Source organism: Populus nigra, chromosome 9 (genome assembly GCF_951802175.1).
Source record: "Populus nigra chromosome 9, ddPopNigr1.1, whole genome shotgun sequence".
In the NCBI taxonomy this organism is placed as follows: Eukaryota; Viridiplantae; Streptophyta; class Magnoliopsida; order Malpighiales; family Salicaceae; genus Populus; species Populus nigra.
Window position 1 is genome coordinate 2,379,275 of NC_084860.1, and position 17,429 is coordinate 2,396,703.

At 34.9% G+C, this 17,429-nt stretch overlaps 4 protein-coding genes across 5 annotated transcripts; 1 reads left to right on the forward strand and 3 right to left on the reverse strand.

Moving 5' to 3' along the window:
• The first annotated feature begins 783 nt into the window (after positions 1–783).
• On the forward strand, positions 784–3,833 carry LOC133703462 (sulfite exporter TauE/SafE family protein 2-like). The gene is made up of 4 exons (XM_062127994.1): positions 784–1,823; positions 2,925–3,059; positions 3,177–3,326; positions 3,422–3,833. Exons 1-4 carry the CDS (start codon positions 1,008–1,010, stop codon positions 3,728–3,730), a joined length of 1,410 nt encoding a protein of 469 aa, XP_061983978.1. The 5' UTR covers positions 784–1,007; the 3' UTR covers positions 3,731–3,833.
• A 250-nt stretch (positions 3,834–4,083) lies between these two features.
• On the reverse strand, positions 4,084–6,457 carry LOC133703463 (transcription factor ILR3-like). The gene is made up of 5 exons (XM_062127995.1): positions 6,079–6,457; positions 5,213–5,275; positions 5,029–5,106; positions 4,787–4,949; positions 4,084–4,613 (listed from the first exon to the last, which is right to left on the reverse strand). The coding sequence occupies exons 1-5, from the start codon at positions 6,237–6,239 to the stop codon at positions 4,347–4,349; spliced, it is 732 nt and encodes a 243-aa protein (XP_061983979.1). The 5' UTR covers positions 6,240–6,457; the 3' UTR covers positions 4,084–4,346.
• A 1,910-nt stretch (positions 6,458–8,367) lies between these two features.
• Positions 8,368–10,114, reverse strand: LOC133703964 (thioredoxin-like protein CXXS1). The gene is made up of 3 exons (XM_062128712.1): positions 9,850–10,114; positions 9,417–9,539; positions 8,368–8,753 (listed from the first exon to the last, which is right to left on the reverse strand). Exons 1-3 carry the CDS (start codon positions 9,946–9,948, stop codon positions 8,592–8,594), a joined length of 384 nt encoding a protein of 127 aa, XP_061984696.1. The 5' UTR covers positions 9,949–10,114; the 3' UTR covers positions 8,368–8,591.
• A 437-nt stretch (positions 10,115–10,551) lies between these two features.
• On the reverse strand, positions 10,552–16,374 carry LOC133702973 (kinesin-like protein KIN-14C). 2 transcript variants are annotated; one of them, XM_062127347.1, is made up of 17 exons: positions 16,135–16,374; positions 15,433–15,678; positions 15,195–15,339; positions 14,559–14,668; positions 14,357–14,476; positions 14,028–14,231; positions 13,731–13,940; positions 13,578–13,652; positions 13,354–13,500; positions 13,129–13,267; positions 12,880–12,989; positions 12,298–12,459; positions 12,011–12,216; positions 11,733–11,814; positions 11,536–11,640; positions 11,349–11,453; positions 10,552–11,136 (listed from the first exon to the last, which is right to left on the reverse strand). In XM_062127347.1, exons 1-17 carry the CDS (start codon positions 16,177–16,179, stop codon positions 10,945–10,947), a joined length of 2,403 nt encoding a protein of 800 aa, XP_061983331.1. In that variant the 5' UTR covers positions 16,180–16,374; the 3' UTR covers positions 10,552–10,944. The 2 variants fall into 2 exon arrangements, with proteins under 2 accessions (XP_061983331.1, XP_061983330.1); XM_062127346.1 differs by having other exon boundaries at positions 12,880–12,992.
• Between the last annotated feature and the right edge of the window lie 1,055 nt (positions 16,375–17,429).

Below are 17,429 nucleotides of genomic sequence, written 5' to 3' on the forward strand. Positions count from 1 at the left end.
ATGTTAGAGTATTAAATTTTTTAATAAAGTTATCACTAACATATTCTTTGCTTTTGGATGCCGAAAAGGTGATTAGAATGCCTATCCTGTAATTTTTATAGTATTTATAGTATGGTTATGGTTATTTTCAAATTATTTTTTACTTAGAAATATATTAATATAATATTTTTATTATTATTTAAAAAAAATTATTTTTAAAATAAGCACTTTAAAATAATTTAAAAATAATAAAAAAATATTAATTTAAAGTATAAAAAAAATATTAAAAAAAAGTGAATTTTTTTCAAAAGTAAAATTCCTCCACAACATTTCCAGCCTTCGGGTCGTCTCAAAAGACAAAACGACTATTTTTTTTATAATAATTCCACATAATTATTAATATCATTCGAAAGCTCTTTTGAGAAATCCAAAGGACTCGATGGTTAGCTATATTTATTCTTTGTTTTTCTTTTACTTTAAAGAATTTGGATCTTGAATCAATAATTAGGAAATTTTATTTTTTAAATATATTAGATAAATATGAAGGTATGTCTTTAAAATAGCTCAAAAATAAAATTTAGTTTTAATTTACGTACAAATTAATTTGAATAAATCCTTAAGTATCCGAAAAAGATCTTGTATGAGAATTTGAGACATCAAGAATGATCATACGTCTCCAACAGAAAGGAAAATCTTACCAAATTCTATCCAAGATATTTCTGAATAAAAAAATAATCATTTTAAAAAATTAAATCCGTTTGATGGAGTTTGTCATTTGATTGATTCCAACTTCAGAACAAGACAATTGATCATGTGTTCATTAATTGCCTGCCTGCCTGCCATGACCATTAGGTTACTGCCTAGTGGAAATAGATTTAGCTCAAGGTGTCTGTTTACTAATTGTTGGTGATGACTGATTTTGTTTCTTTCACTAAATCCATGCAGACACAAGATCCTCCTTTTCTCTTATAAAAACACCTATAAACCCTTTTTTGGCACACCAAAGCAGCACCCAGAATTCTTAGCAAATGAAGGCCAACACCATCCTGACATGGCTAGCTGTCTCCCTCGCCATTTTGATCGCTCTTGGCCACTCCAGAGCAGAAGAAACAGAACCCCTTTCAAACAATCTGAAAATCGATCTTTTTCTTGACAAAATTGGTAAGTGGAGTCATCATCAGATACAGTCTCAAGAAACAGGATTGAAACTAGCACCCTCTATGGTGATAGCAGGAGTTTTATGTTTCATAGCTGCCTCTGTATCTAGTGCAGGTGGAATTGGTGGAGGGGGGTTGTATATTCCAATACTAACTATAGTGGCAAGTCTAGACCTGAAAACAGCCTCAAGTTTCTCAGCTTTTATGGTCACAGGAGGGTCTGTTGCTAATGTCATGTGTAACATGTTTACAAGAAGTGCGAAGTTTGGTGGTCAGACCTTGGTAGACTATGATATTGCAATTCTGTCTGAACCGTGCATGTTGTTAGGAGTTAGTGTTGGGGTTATTTGTAATCTTGTTTTCCCAGAGTGGCTTGTCACAATTTTGTTCGCTGTTTTTCTTGCTTGTTCTACCTTTAAGACTTGTCAGAATGGTGTTTTTCATTGGAAGTTGGAATCGGAAGAAGTGAATAGAGATGAAAGTGGGAATTTGGAAAATGGGTTGGTTGAAAATGAGACTAGCACTAAGGAAAGTGAAGAGGTGATAAGCAGTGTCAAGGAGCCTCTTTTGGGTGTAGAATTAACTGGTTCCGTATTGAGGTTTCCATGGATGAAGTTGGGGATATTATTCATCATCTGGTTCTCCTTCTCCATCCTCTATCTTCTTCGAGGCAATCGGTATGGAGAGGTATGACTCATGTCTGTTTCTAATTCTCCTTGTGAGTTTCTTCTTCTTTGCAAGATTTTACATGAGATTGGTATTTCCTTACATGATTTTACATAAGATTGATGATTGAAATTGTTCCGATAGCTCTGTGGTCCTTTTTCTGCAACTTTAGTGATTCTCTCTGGATGCAGACTTCATATGGTTTAAAATAATTTTTAATTGAAATCGAGAATTTGTTATAAAATTGAGTCAAGATTCTAATTTAATCATAAGTTGAAAATTTTAACTTTTAGATTCTACTTCTATTACATATCTTTTTAATAAAAACTACTGAATTATAACTCAAAAGTAAAAAAATGACTTCTCATAAGCCATGCCCAGCAGACTCTTCATCAAGGACATATTTAGTCTAGAGATTATTCATGAAAAACACCATTCTTCTAATTTTGTTCCTAGAGGAACTTTGTAAGAGTTATTTGTGGAAGTTCGTGCTGAACTATGGATGAGTCCAGGCTATATCATGTTCCAGTTGGTTCTCTCTAGTGGGAATATAAGGAAAGCCATGTTCAAAGTTACTTCATTTTGGACTTCAACAATGGTGGAATCTGGAACAGGATATGCAAGCAGAAAACAAATAATTCTGCCATAATGATATTAATTTGTCATTTGGCTTTCCCTTCTGTTGGATCATCAATGATAAAAGACAGCATCATCAATGTATTTGATGCAATAGATTTCTTCTGAACATCGAAAACAGCAGGCTCAGCTTGCAAGTCGCTAGCTAATGATTAGGCAGATTGAGAGAATTTTCTTGAAAACAGCAGGCACAGCTTGCAAGTCACTTACTAATGATTAGGCAGATTAGAAGATTTTCTGGAAAACAGCAGGCGCTTCTTGCAAGTCACTGACTAATGATTAGGAAGATTAAGATAATTTTTTTGAAAACAGCAGGCACAGCTTGCTAGTCACGAACTAATGATTAGGCAGATAAAGAAGATTTTCTTGATTTGAATGAAGATTAAACAGTAGATTTTACCTTGTCAAATGCGATCAGTATCTCAAACTATACAGGCATTATCCTTTGGAGTATTGTTCATATGTGACAGTTTAGAGTACATGCAGGGTATTATACCAATGGAGTCCTGTGGATTTGGATATTGGGTTGTCTCATCACTTCAGATTCCTCTTGCAATAATGTTCACAGCATGGATACTGTACAGAAAAGAGAGCTGCCAACATCAAACTATAAACCAGCAGGTGCTTAACATACCACAGTAGAAATATTTAGCCACTTGCAGTCGATAGTTTTAATGTCACTTCTGTTCTGATAAGAATTAGAGCAAAATTATCTAAAAATCAGAGTTATCTGTGAAGGGCATGGAAGACCTAACAGGAGGTGGAACATCAAATAAGCTGATTTTCCCAGTCATGGCATTATTAGCAGGGATGTTGGGAGGAGTTTTTGGGATTGGAGGTGGAATGCTTATCAGCCCACTTCTGCTTCATGTTGGAATAGCACCTGAGGTAAATTACAACTCATGTTACGTTGAATCAGTTGCCTACTAAATGCAGATTGATTTCCAGCTATAACTATTTCAAACCATCACTTTTCTGTGCAGATAACTGCAGCAACTTGCTCGTTCATGGTTTTCTTTTCATCTTCAATGTCGGCATTACAGTATCTATTGTTGGGCATGGAACATGTCGATACCGCCATCATCCTTTCCGTCATTTGTTTTGTTGCATCACTTCTTGGGTTGCTGGTGGTACAGAGGGCCATAGTAAAATATGGCAGGGCTTCCATGATTGTATTCTCAGTTAGTACAGTAATGGCTTTGAGTACTGTTCTGATGACCAGCTTTGGAGCTCTTAATGTTTGGAGGGATTATAATTCTGGGAGAAACATGGGGTTCAAACTGCCCTGTTGAAGAAAGTTTTGTGTTAGTAATTAGCTCCCAGATTAGGTTCAGTTTTGAGTGCCAAGCTTAAAATAAAAAGAACTACATATAGCAAAAGCAATTTGTATAGTAATTCCTGAAAGCCTTGGATGGCAGAGTTTCTTTTTGGATGCCAAACACTATTCCAACCCCAACTGTGATACACTCTCGTGAAAACGAAAAAAAATGCAATTCCTTCTAATGTTCAGATAAGTCATCAAGAGCAGCCAGGATAGATAAGATCCTTTGAAATAAAATTATGACTGCTTTTTTAGCAGATATTTTCCAATTTTAACACATTAGTGCACATAAACATCTTTCTCAAACGAGAAATGTGCAACATATTTGAAAGATAAAAACTGGTAAGCAAAATTACCAAATTTGATTAATGAAAATTACAAGATATTCCAGCGATCACTAGGAATTCCAAGTTTTCCATCTGTGATTGCACTCATACATTCTTATACTAACCAATCTATCAGAGCAGCTAAAGATGATTGAAAGACAAACATTATCTGTGACCATTAACAAGAATCATAGTTAGTAAAGGCAACAAAAGCTTTCATGCTCTGCGAGAACGGAGACATAAAATCCCTGCCTGAATAACTTAAGCAACTGGAGGGCGTAGAACATGATCCTGAGAGGTATCAACAACAGCAGGGGGCATGAACTGCCACATAGAAATTCCAGGATAACCAACAAAGGGCATCAGCTTGCTGCCAACAACTTGGCCTGGGGCAGAAAATGGAGCTGGAATGGCAGAGGGATGAGGCAGGAAGTTTGGTGGAGTACTCAAGGCTTTCACTTGCCGCTCTAGGTTCTCCTTTTCTGTCTTTAGCCTCTGTTTCTCATCACGAAGCTCATTCTTCTCCGCCTGCATATACAAAGTTTAATGAACATAAATGACAACCACACTTGCCTGGTTCCTTTGCATACTATTAATAATAACAGGTTATATATAGCTTATAAACATGTATTTCGAACCTTTTTTAGGTGTTATGTATTAAATATAATGCAAAATTACTGAATACCAAATCCATGGCACACCTTTAATTCATCGATCTTCTCCTGTAGACTCACATTAGACTCTTTCAGCTTCTGAGATTCATCTCGTAACTGAGTCACCATTCGAGCAGCATCAACCAATATAGCAGATTTGTCCACTTTAGGAGGTCTTCCAGGATCTAGAAGAGCACCCAATTCCATGAACCTGGAGTCCATGTCAAACTAAACATCAGAATAACAGAGAGAGAGAAGAATATAAGCATTAGAAGGGCACTACAGCATGCCTGTCGTTCAGCCTATCCCGTCGCAGTTTCTCTCTACATGCTTTGGAGCCAGTTGCATTAATTGATCCAGGCCTCACTCTGTCATGCAAAAAAATAAAAAACCAGATTAGTTCACAACAGAAGCAGATGTGGAGAAAAATCCAGGAATAATTAACAAGTTATGACTAATCTGTGTACACTGTACCGTTTCCGAGACCCACTTTCCTTATGGCCATCCGAATTCTCATATGAATTATTGAATTCCATACTGAAAACAAAAGAGGTAGAGAGAGATGATGATTAGCGTGCCTATCAAAAAGATGAAGTTTATTCATTTACATCAAAATCAGCATGCCAGAAATCAAAACTTTTCATAGATGTAGTGTTGCTAAACATCCTGGACCAGCATCGAAAAAGATATACTAAAAAGCAAGTAATTGGCAATTAAATTCATATTGAAAACCTCAAACCACGCAATTATGAGTCCCAGTGAAAAAGTACATTGAACCATTCAACCATATTAGCTACACATTTCTGAAAAGAAGTAAATCCAAATCCCAGTAACAAAAAACCATTGATAGCAATACCAATAACCAGAATAAATATGCCAATGCATGAATCAAAAAAAAAAAAAAACAGCCCTTTTCTTATATTTAAAAAACAATAACTAATTAACAATATTCCAACCATTTTAGAGAATTTGATGATGCTATCATTACAACCTCGGAAAGGTGGTAACCTGTAACAGCAGAAGAACAATCATATTGCTACAAAACTCAAAAATATATCAATAAATCCACTAAGTCCTATTCTTTATACAAACTTTAGATTAGTTAATAGTAAACAGAACTTGTAAAACCCATTTGGCTATTGACACCTGTAATCGTCCTGTCCAATAAGCAACACAATTTAGTGTTTCCAGACAGCACAGTATACAAATTTCACAAATCAAACCCACATTTCTAAACAAAACAACAAGAAAGCTGTCAACATGCTGTTACCAAGGAAAAAGGAATTGAACTTTACCAATCAAAAAGAGCTAATAAAACAAAAGGAAACATAAAAAGGCACCTTAAGAAGGCAGAATCAGTGAAATTATGAGAAGACCAAAGAGACCCATTCGGGGTTTCATCAAGAGATTCAAGACCAAGAAGGTCACCACCAGGGACCGAAATGTCTTCAATCAACCCACAATCAAAAACCCAGTTATCATTTTCATTAGGTAACACCATCTCCGCCGGAATTCAAGGTTCCCGGCGTGTGTTCCGGTGAGCCACCGTGGTGGAAAGAAAAGAAAATGCTGAAAAGGACACGAGTGAATTTGGTTAGGTTTGTTGAGATATGAAAAGGAAAAGAAGGAAGGAAAAAGAATATATTTGTTATTTTCAAGAGTCACGTTCTGTTATGCTCCACTACCACCACAAGTCAAGAAAAAGGCAAAGCAAGCAAATATAGAAAGCAACATAACACCATAGTTGCCACACCACATTCGGGTTGACCTGTGGCACTGCTCGTGTTATGGGTAAGAGGATTGACTCAAGTTGATTCCTCCATGAGAATTCTTTAAAATAATTAAAATAACACTATTTAAAAAAAATAATTAATAAATTGAGTTTTGATCATATAAATAAATGAATTAATTCATGTTTTTTTACCAATTTAATCAAAAAAATTTTATTTAACTCAAATTATTTAAATATTGAATTAACCTGTTAAACTGATCTAGATTTATTAATTATAATATAAATTTGTAACTTTTGAGAAGATGAATATATAATAAGTATTTGTGATTTGAATTATTTATTATATTTGTATTTATATTTTTAGTTTTGATTTTATCATTATTATCCTTGTATTTACAATTATTATTTATATTATATAAAATTAAACCAGATTATTGAAAAAACATGACTAAAACCTAGAAGATATGGATATGATCAAAAATAAAGTCTATAAAGGCAAATATAAACTACGCATTGTAAACACATGAACAACTATTATCAAATCGAAATCATAGAATTAAATATAACTAAAAAAAATATTTGGTAGTTTTAGAATTCAAAAATTCAAAAAACAATTGCTAATCTTTTTAGACTATTGGGCTATGGGGAATTCCAATTTTTTATTTGGCAGTTTTGGAATTTAGTTTTATTTTTATTTTTATTTTTATTTTTTTAGTTTTTAGTTTGGTAGTTTTGAGAATAATGGTTATGGTATGATATGTAAGGAATTACCAAGACTATAGATTTTTGGTGGATTATTTATTATTATTTTGTTTGGTGAAGTCTTAGAATTGTATATTTAGTAGAAATACTTTTATTATGGTATCCATTTAAATTTTGATATATGATATTATAAAGAAAGAACACATGCATAATCATGTGTGAAACTTACCACCTTTGGATTTTTTTAGTGGTGGCCATTTGGTACCATTTTGACTAAGAAATCCTCTCATATAAGTTGGTTTTGATAGATTTCTCATGTGGTTTGGTTAAAGCTTGAATCAAATCCACAAAGATGGTCAAAACATTGGAAATTGTTAGCATTTTTCAAGATTGGATCAAATTGTGGATATTGTTTACATCTAGCAAAGCTAGAAATTTAGAAATTAAATTCAATGTAATGTATGTGAAAATGGATTTGAACATTTGGACTTACCTTTCAAGACTTAGTTTTCAGACCTAGTCCGATTTAAGGTTCAGGTTCCGGGTTTTGATCGGTCATCCGGGTTAATTTTTTAAAAAAAATCAAAATGACGCCGTTTTAGTAAAAAAAAAAAGTCAACGGGTTGCAACCGGGTTTTTGACCGAGTCTTGCCGGGTCACACTAAGTTTTTCTTTCCTCTATTTTTTCTTCATCCCGACCTAATTCCAATCTCGAATCGGTCGGGTCCCGAGTCGACCAATCAGGCCAAATCGGGCTTCAAAACTATGATTCAAGGTATGCGTGGGGCAAATGCATAAAATCCATGAAAATCTATAAATGATAAATAACTTAAATTAGAAAGTAATTTTTATGTTTCATTAGTGTTTTGGAATAGAAAAGACATATATATAATATACATAATAGATAAAAATATATTTAGTTAAAGAAATTACAGATTTATTCAGGGATAATTTTCAAATAAATTTATATAATTACATAAAAATGCATCTTCTTTATCATTTATTCCAAAATAGTAATTGAACAGTGCCCAAATACCACTTTTATTGAGGAAAAATATAATCCAAAATCTTATGACTAGATAGAACAAAAATAGCCTGCATTATCCCAGTAATTATTTCATTCATTTATTAAATATTATATGAATTTCGTGTATCTAACCAATCATATTATATAAATATTTGACAACAACCACTACAATTAATTAGTCAATTTTGATCTATACGACTCTCCATATAATAATTTAGGGAATTTTAATCACATATAAATGAGCTTCATTGAATAAGGTAGGCAGGCAGTAGACTTCAATAAACTTTATGAAAGGGGGAAATGACTAAAGATCTCAATCGCTCTTGCAAGCCACAGGCACTTGAAGCAGCAGTGGACAACAACAGGCACATACACACATGTATGCATAAAGATCACAGAGACTGTGCAATATTTGCAGGAATGGACTGAACAAAACTATCAATCCTTTTCCTTATCTCTTCTGGATTTGCACCCACTATCTTGTCAACTTGAGCACTATCCTTCATCAGCACAAATGTTGGCATGGCCTTCACCTCCATTTTAGCAGCTGCTTCCTAACCAAACCAACATACAAAAATGTATTGAAATTACATGATAAAAAAAATTAAAGTATTCTAAAAGTTGTGCAAGTAAAGCAATCGATACTTGGGAACAAAAAAAAAGGTTCAAATCATCAAAAGTACAGCAAAAGAGGAAACTTGAACACCCCACGTCAGAACCAGAAGTTTATTGCTCGACCAAGAAGTCACCACAAAGATGCCTTCAGGCTACCATCATATTCTCAGCTAGAGGTTTCATGGCATAAGTTTCACTTGGCGTTTATGGAAACTTGGAAAGGTTCAGATAAGTCAAGGAGTCCACCCAAGGTTCTGTGTCTACATGACAGTGGGAATTTGTATTTTTGTATGATACTGGTAAGGTTCCAATATGAAGAAGATGTGCCCATCTTTACACCAAAGGCTATTAGTGATGATCTTTCATATCAATCACAATAAGAATAAAGTTTCCACTAGAAACTACACGGTGCTCATTCCCAGCCTCATGTGAAGGAATCAAATCACCAAATATTTGAAGTCATATCTTTGTAAAGATAGCACTAACAAATATCTGCAGCATACATGCATGCATACATATTCAAAGACTTGTTTCATATGCAGAAAGGTAAGCATGGATGGCTAGATATGTGCAATTCTTGGGTCAAACAATGAATTGATTACCTTGACAGCATCCACATCAACAGTGAGAAACAGGATATCTGGATGAGCTGCAGCCAGATCTTCAAAAATTGGGTTCATGGCCACTGATGGCATACACCTTGAAGCAGTAAAGTGAACAGCGATCTACAACAACATGGGGCCCCAGCATCAGTAAGGAAAATTTTCCACGCCCAAGAGACCCTCTCATATTGACTTCTCACACTTGTCGGCAAATTCATGAAAAACTCTTAACTGGTTATCAATTAAAGTCCATGGAAGACGCATGCTTTACTCCTCAAAACACAAAATCAACTAGCACAGTTTTAAGAAAAGCAATGTTTCAACTGCAAACACTTCGATTTATGCCCTTATAGAATTGCCAATCTTGTTTCTTTACACTTTGAATCCTTTGCACGCAAATTGTGAAGTTAGATGATGAAGAAAAAGAACTTACAGGGCGGGTTTGAGCGGTGGCTTGGGAGATATAGAAGTCCCAAGACTCCCCTGACTCCACCATTACAACTCTTGACTTATTGGTGGCTTCGCTTTCCATGTCACCTCCTTCCCTTTTATCCTTACTATTTCTCTTCTTTAACTTCTTAGCTTATGCTTTTCAATCCTGTTTAAGAATCTAGAACCTGCTGGTTCTTGTTGTTTCCTTTTACAACCAGATTACACCAAACATTAATGTCATTTTCTGTTTTTAATTAGATATCCTCCCTCTATCCTTCTAGCCTTTTTTTAAGGGCAAAATGCCAAGGTGAAGAAAGGTCCACGTTTTCTTTGGTTGGGTCAAGGTTATCACCAACACGAAGGCTTATTAGTAAACGGAAGCCTGATACACGTACAGCAAGGCCTTAAACCCTAGCCAGAGATCTACACAAGGTCCATCCACACAATCCAACAATTATAAAAGTTCTCATTCTGAACAGAAATCCTGGCATAAACTCTAGCAGCATAAAACATAAGTGCTTCTTGAGCCTCATCGTCCATGCAAGACAGCAGAAAACCAAAATTGATCAACACCTAGGAGGCTAGAGTTACCCTTTAAATTGTCAAGTAAGCAGCCACTTTGTAGGAGGATTTCGAACAAGGGGAGATAGGTTGAGAGTTTTCAATATAAATAAAAATAAAAAACGAGAAAAATAGAAGTGAATTAATCAAAACACTAATAATACAATATCTTATAAAGATAGGCTATGAATGTGATATACATAACATTGTCAAAATGAAACTCATCTTTTACTTTTAGCTTTAGACTAGTTAGATAATATAGCACCCCGTTCACCAATTGATGGATTTCTGACATCCAAGGATCAAGGTCAGGAAGCCAACAAATTGATGACTGCTATAACAAGGAACTAACGCAAGATCCTAACCTCAACATGTAATTCTAATGATACAAATTATGAGCTCAGGAACATCTACAGACAAATAACCAAACTCATTGCCCCCCCCCCCCCCCCCCCCCAAATGGCACAACAATGACCCTCACAAACAGAAGTTAGCATCAAGGTGTGGTGATACACACAACAGAAGCAATTGAGATTTAGCCATAACTCAAGCGCGAATCTGCAGGTCGAGCTGGCATTTGAGCTAGCATTTGTCGTCGAGGAATACCAATTTCACAAGCATTAACTCTGGCTGCAAACCGAAGAGAACACAGAGATTCCCCAACTGAAGCAGGATCCGGAGAAATATTGACAAACATCAGGGTTTTGGAATCGCCTCCTAGACAAGGCTGTAATAAAATATAAAAATAAAATCTTAAACTTTAGCCAATTATCCAGAAACAACTAACATAATTAGAAGTATCAATTATCTAACATAATTAGAAGTATCAATTATCAACTAGGCTACATGTACACGCTGACTCCTACTCTCATTCAAACAAGTATTTTCATTCAAGTAAAAGATGCAAAGAGTTTGTAAGGGCCCTGAAAGTCATGTTACCTGCAGAAGATAAGTCAATTTTGAGTTCCTAAAAGGAACATGGTCCTCTTTCTTTGCCAAAGCAAATATCACATCACTCAAGCATGACAAGCTTCTGTTGATGGCCTGATCATGTAGAACAAGTTAGCATAACGCCATTGAGGAGAATCACAAAGAGTTTGCAATAATGGATTATTATGGAGCATACCTGAGTTTCCTTCAACCTGTCTCCAGTTGCCCCACTCCTCGAGAGTCGCTCGCTTCCAGCAAGATCAATGAGGTTTAGAACTCCTTGCACTTGTTGTTCAGTACCCTGGCAACAAAAGAAAAGGTAGCAAGCACATGAATAAATAAGTTAAGAAAGTTTAAGATCCTCCATGATTACAACATTAGACAAATAAGCACCTCATTTACTCCTGATATACGCAATGTGAACACAAAATGGCTTCTCGAAGACTGTTCATTCATTTGGGTCTTACCAACGGACCTAGAAAAACAAACAGGCAAACAAAACTAAATTTCAAACTCTAACTATAATCTTTAATACGATGCATTGAGCAGTAGCATTTCCTCACAAAATTTGTTAAGCCAAAAACGATGCAATAGATCATAACAGTAATTCAACTCTACAAATCTGCATGACATGCGAAGTCATTAGGTATCAAAGCAATTACTCTATCTACCTGCTTTGTGCAGCTTGCCGAAGTAGAGAGGAAATCTCTTCCATTCTACAAACGTCCACAATTGTAAGATCAGTGACATAGGTGTTTCCATTTGCATCGTGTTTGATGGTATACTGCTTTCCTGGAGCTCCATTTTCTGTACTGCTCGATTTATTTGTCGACAACAAATCACGAATGGTTTCATTGTATATTTCCAGCATTGAAGCCTGCAAATTTAAACCAAAAACAAACAGTTATTAGATTAGGAAGTCAGTGTTAGACATTGTAAAATAGTTTTAGATGAACACCTGCATTTTGTACTTCCAACCCTGTGCCATAAGGGACTGGCTAGTTTGAAATATTTGTTCTAAAGAGCGCGGTATCAGCCCCTTCTGCTCTGGAGCTTCTGGCCTGCCCATCATAGTATAAGTTTTGCCCGAACCTGTTTGACCATAAGCAAAGATGCATACCTGCCAAAAGTGGTATATTGGCATTGATTAGTGCGTATCTTAACCATGGCTAAAACCAACTAGATCTATCAGATGAACAAAATCATTTGGTATAAAATGGGAAGACTAATTTCGACTTAAAATCTCACATTTCAAATATGTCTAAACATTATAAGCCAAGAAATCATAGGTAGAGACAATCAAGATTAACACTTTAAAATAAAAGTTTGTTTTTGTAATCAACATAATAACCTAAAACATCTTTCACAAATACAATTACATTCCTCTATAATTTCTTTAAAGAATAATGGCCAAGAGACCGTTTCATTCTGGACAATTACAGCTGAATTCTGTTCAACTTTTGAATCCAGCAAGGGAGAGATATTTAAATCTGTTTTTTTAAATATCCCGAAGTACAAGAGAAAGAGACAGCATAATCACCTTATAGCCATCAAGGGCACTCTGTACAAGCTGTGATATTTCAACAAAAACTTCTTGCTGAGAAGCATCATGATTGAACACCTTGTCAAATGTAAAAGGATATTTCTGTCCTGCTGAAAACAAAAGCCAGAAATTATAGGGAAAAAAAATCTCATAAAGAAAGAACGGATTTCACCGAATAAAAATATGTTAATGAAAATGTAAACTACCTATTATTAGGTGCATTTCTGACGAGAAACATGTACATACCACTTTGTATTACATCGATGCCTCTGCCAAGAGCTTCTGTTGAGGTAGGATAAGAAATGACTGGTGGCTCAGACCCAGCACCATCATCTGGCAACACGGGACGCACTCTGCAAAATACTCGAATATTCCCCTTTAGCTCCTGCAACACATGATTTGTTAATAGTTAGCACCATCATCCAAGGCTTCTTTTGAGTGTATAAATGAGTTAGCACAAAAGAACCTTACCAAAATGGTATTGTGCAATTTTTTCCTCAATTTCTCTCCTTCAACTAGTTGATTTTCTGTCTCTGCTAAGCGCTCCTGTAATTCACGTACAGTTCTCTTTTGCTTTTCAAATTCTGTCCTTGTTTCTATAGAAGATAAATCAGACATCTAAAACAAACAAATGAAGATATTGTTAGATTTCCTTAAGTAGATCATTGATGCACAAGATTAACAACTTCCATTACCTTCAGCTTTTCATTTGCAGCAGTGAGCTGATGCTCCAACAAGCATATTTGTTCCCTCTGAGAAGAACATGTCTCCTGCAACAAAACCTTAATCTTAGAATATTTGCTAAATAACGAATAAAAGGCAGAATAAGAAGGTCAGTATGAACAAACCTCCAAGGATTTTGTTTTTTCCATCAGATATTCTAGTTTTGCACAGGATTCACCAGTACTTTCTTTATACTTCACCACATCAGAAGTTAAAGCCTGCACTTGAGCCACTTGGCGATCACGATCCTCTCTAACCTGCTGCAACTCTCCTCGGAGACATTTCACTTCATTTGCTAATGTGTCTTTCTGATTCAAAGCCTCATCTTGAGCAGTCTAGAAAATATAGCATGTAAGAGAACAATTAAAGAAACCAAGAATTCTTGCAAGCTGTTAAATTGATACTACTTGAAAGGAACATACCCTGGCTAAATTTAATTGATCCTGCAATGAACTGTAGCGACCCCTTAATGTACTGTGGTTCTCGACTATAGTAGACTTCTCCTTTTCTACACGTTTTAGAGACTCGCGAGCAACTTCAAGTTCAGCATGCAGCTTGCTATTGTACTGTTGTAAACTCAAGTTGTACTCTTGTAATCGCTTGTACATATCATCAACTGAGGAAGCCTGCAAATTTCATCAAAGTTATCAATCATTAAGTGAAGCAACATTAAGATTTAAGAAACATAAAGGGAAAAAATATTGAATTAGCATTGAGAAATAAAGATGCAAGAGTTACTAAAGGGAATTACCCTTTGATTGGCAGCTAAAATATCTTGTTGGGCTTTCTCAAGATCTTTTGATAGAGAAGCCTGCAAAGCTTCTAATGCAATTCGTGCTTCATTTTCCTTTCTATGACAAGCGATTGCATCCTAGTTGCCAAACCACAAAATCAAAATAAAGTTAAAACAGGAAGAAAATATCACAACAGAAAGTGAAAAATTGAAAATTTACCAGCTTTTCTGATTCTTCTTTTGAAAGTCTCTCTTGTAAACAAGCATTATCTTGCCTCAGCTCACTAATAGTTGCACTAAATCTCTCCTCCTTGTTTTTCATCTCTGCCTCTGGAAGAACACATATTAATCAACATTAAAAACTGTTTTGTCTTCATGAGTTCCTACATCTTAGTCGAACAATAAAAAAAAAAAAAAAAAACCGACCGAGAGGAGACTTTTAAATGGTACTCTGTGATCAAAATAGCATGCTAGTTAAAATGTAATCTACTACAGATGAATTACTAGCTAAACTTTGAAACATAAGTTAACAATCACTGGAACCCATCTTATTTCACACAAGAACAAAAGGTATATCAATTCCCAAGGGACATCACGTGCTATGCCTAGAGTTAAATTAATGGTTCACTAAATTATGTATGGGATTCGTGGAAACACATGATGGATGTGCCGATGTGGGGAACTACAATCGGGTTCTATTATCAATTTATTGTCAAGAGTGGAACTGACCTATGAATGATATATCAAGTCTGTCAATGTTTGTGGGTGTGCGCAAGAGATTAGATTGCCAATCACTTGCCGACAAACATAAGATCATGTAGTACTGGAAAGAAAACATTAAAAGATCACAAAATACCAGTTTCGGTACACTTTTTCTCCAAAGCGTCTAAAGCAATTTGAAGCTTTCCTTCCTCTTCGACATGGGATTCATCTCTCTTCTGGAACCATTTGATACAAACCTTAAGCCTAGCATTAAGTTCACTCACTAATTCCAAATTCCCCTGCCAAAACAAAACAACAGTACCAAACTTTAGAAAAACAAAACCAACCCAACAAACAGTATCCTTCACTAAACCAAAATCACCAAACAAAACCTTGTGATCAAACTTTTTCATCTTCAATCTCTCATTGACCAGCGCATCAACTTCTTCCTTGGTAAACTCAACATTGCCACAATCCGAACCCTCAGCACAGCTCCCCACATCACTAGTTGCAGTAACATCCAGCTTCCTGTTAACAGAACCAAATGGCTTGCGCTCCACATTCGTAGCTCCTCCTGTTCTTCCCATCCCAATCCTCCTCCGCTTATCTAAAGGAATACCTTCCACCCCTTCCTTCTTCTACAAAAACCCAATAAAAACACTCATTCAAACAGCGCCATAATTTTTCAATTAAACACAGTAAATGTCAATTAAAACAGAAATATCAACTTAGCAGAACCCAAATTCGTAACCCAGAAGGAAAATTTACAGACTAAACTAAACCAGTTAAAAACAATGAGATTACCGAAAAATTAAGCATCAAGTATAAATATCTAATTAGAACCGGGATTTAGGCAAAAGCGTAAGATTTATTGCATAAAATTAAACTAAGATAAAAATCGCTTCGCATAGTTACCAACAGTATAAAACACAAAACCTATAAAAACCCATCAATATTATTCTTCAAAAACAACTACAATCACCGAAATTTCTTCAATTTTTCCTAGATCCAAAATTTCTTATTTTCTCAGCAGCCAAACAGCCCCTTTACAAAAAAAGCAACAAGAAAGGGGGGAAAAAAGCAGGACTACTTACAGAAGAAGGACTACGAGGAGGCCGATTCTGGTTCCTAGAAGCCATCGGAATCAAAGGCAGAGTCAACCACAACCGTTGATTTTCAGCAACGTTGTACTGGAAGAAGCCAAGATTGGATTTGGACCGTTGGTTTTGTTTGATTAACCAGAGAGAGAGAGTCGAGATCTGAGAGAGACAGAGAGAGTTTTGGGCGGAGAGTGAAATTTGAAATGAGTCGTTGATTTCAAAATTGGGAGAAGTGGCGCTTCCTGTACTTCCTTACTGTTTTGCCCTTCACTCTTCGAAAAGTGAACTTTACTGGGCCCTAATTTGGTTCACAAAATTCAAATTTTGAACTACTACTCCAGGCCCAGTTCAGGAAGATCACTAAACTTGTAAACCATAGCCCAACTAGAGATGATAATTTCACCCAATCCATCAAGTATTCGATGTCAGTTGATCTGGTTGAATCAGACTTATTAGGTTTGACTAGAAATCGAAGAAGAAAATTTGATGCAGTAAACATAGATGTTTCTGAGTTTTTAGGTGATAATTTGATATTCCTAGATGATTTGATTCACATGAATTATATAAATAATTAAATAAATGTTTTTTATAAATTAGTGCCCCAAGTCTAGGTATAAAAAAGTGTATGAGCCAGCCAAGATTAATTAGCTCCTTAAAGTCAAATATTTACAGGTGATTCTAAGAGTAATTTTTTTATGATAGTTACTGTGTCATTAAATACATAGTCAAATCTTTCAAAATCACATTTTAAACATTGATGCTCCTTTTATGATAAATCTTATGATATTTTTTATGTTTTTTAAAAAGAATTATGTGTTGTAATTAAGATATTTTGTTTATTGTAAAAGATTTGACTAGAAATCAAAGAAGAAAATTTGATGCAGTAAACATAAATGTTTCAGAGTTTTTGAGTGATATTTGATATTACTAAATGATTTGATTTTCATTAATTATATAAATGATTAAATAAATATTTTTTATAAATCAATGCGACAAGTCTAGATATAAAAAAAATATATATAAATCAACCAAGATTAATTAACTTTTTAAAATTACGATAACAGAAGATCCAATTATTGGATCGGAGTCAAATATTTACAAGTGATTCTAAGGATAATTTTTTTTATGATAGTCACTACGTCACTAAACGGACAGTCAAATCTTTCAAATATACATTTTAAACATTGATGCTCTTTTTATAATAGATTTTATGATTTTTTTTATGTTTTTTTTAATTATATGTTTTAATTTAGATATTTTGTTTATTGTCTTAATGTTTTTGAATTCTT

Coding starts and splice junctions, on each gene's coding strand:
- LOC133703463 (XM_062127995.1), bottom strand. CDS start 6,239: ATGGTGTTACCTAATGAAAATGATAACTGGGTTTTTGATTGTGGGTTG. Junction 5,107..5,212: donor GAAAGTGGGTCTCGGAAACG/GTACAGTGTACA, acceptor TTTGCATGACAG/AGTGAGGCCTGGATCAATTA. Junction 4,614..4,786: donor AGAAGATCGATGAATTAAAG/GTGTGCCATGGA, acceptor TTGTATATGCAG/GCGGAGAAGAATGAGCTTCG.
- LOC133702973 (XM_062127346.1), bottom strand. CDS start 16,179: ATGGCTTCTAGGAACCAGAATCGGCCTCCTCGTAGTCCTTCTTCT. Junction 13,653..13,730: donor AAAAAACAAAATCCTTGGAG/GTTTGTTCATAC, acceptor GTTTTGTTGCAG/GAGACATGTTCTTCTCAGAG. Junction 11,454..11,535: donor ACAGGTTGAAGGAAACTCAG/GTATGCTCCATA, acceptor CTACATGATCAG/GCCATCAACAGAAGCTTGTC.
- LOC133703964 (XM_062128712.1), bottom strand. CDS start 9,948: ATGGAAAGCGAAGCCACCAATAAGTCAAGAGTTGTAATGGTGGAGTCA. Junction 9,540..9,849: donor CCACCGCTCAAACCCGCCCT/GTAAGTTCTTTT, acceptor ATGTTGTTGTAG/ATCGCTGTTCACTTTACTGC. Junction 8,754..9,416: donor TTGATGTGGATGCTGTCAAG/GTAATCAATTCA, acceptor TGGTTTGGTTAG/GAAGCAGCTGCTAAAATGGA.
- LOC133703462 (XM_062127994.1), top strand. CDS start 1,008: ATGAAGGCCAACACCATCCTGACATGGCTAGCTGTCTCCCTCGCCATT. Junction 1,824..2,924: donor GAGGCAATCGGTATGGAGAG/GTATGACTCATG, acceptor GAGTACATGCAG/GGTATTATACCAATGGAGTC. Junction 3,060..3,176: donor ATCAAACTATAAACCAGCAG/GTGCTTAACATA, acceptor TTATCTGTGAAG/GGCATGGAAGACCTAACAGG.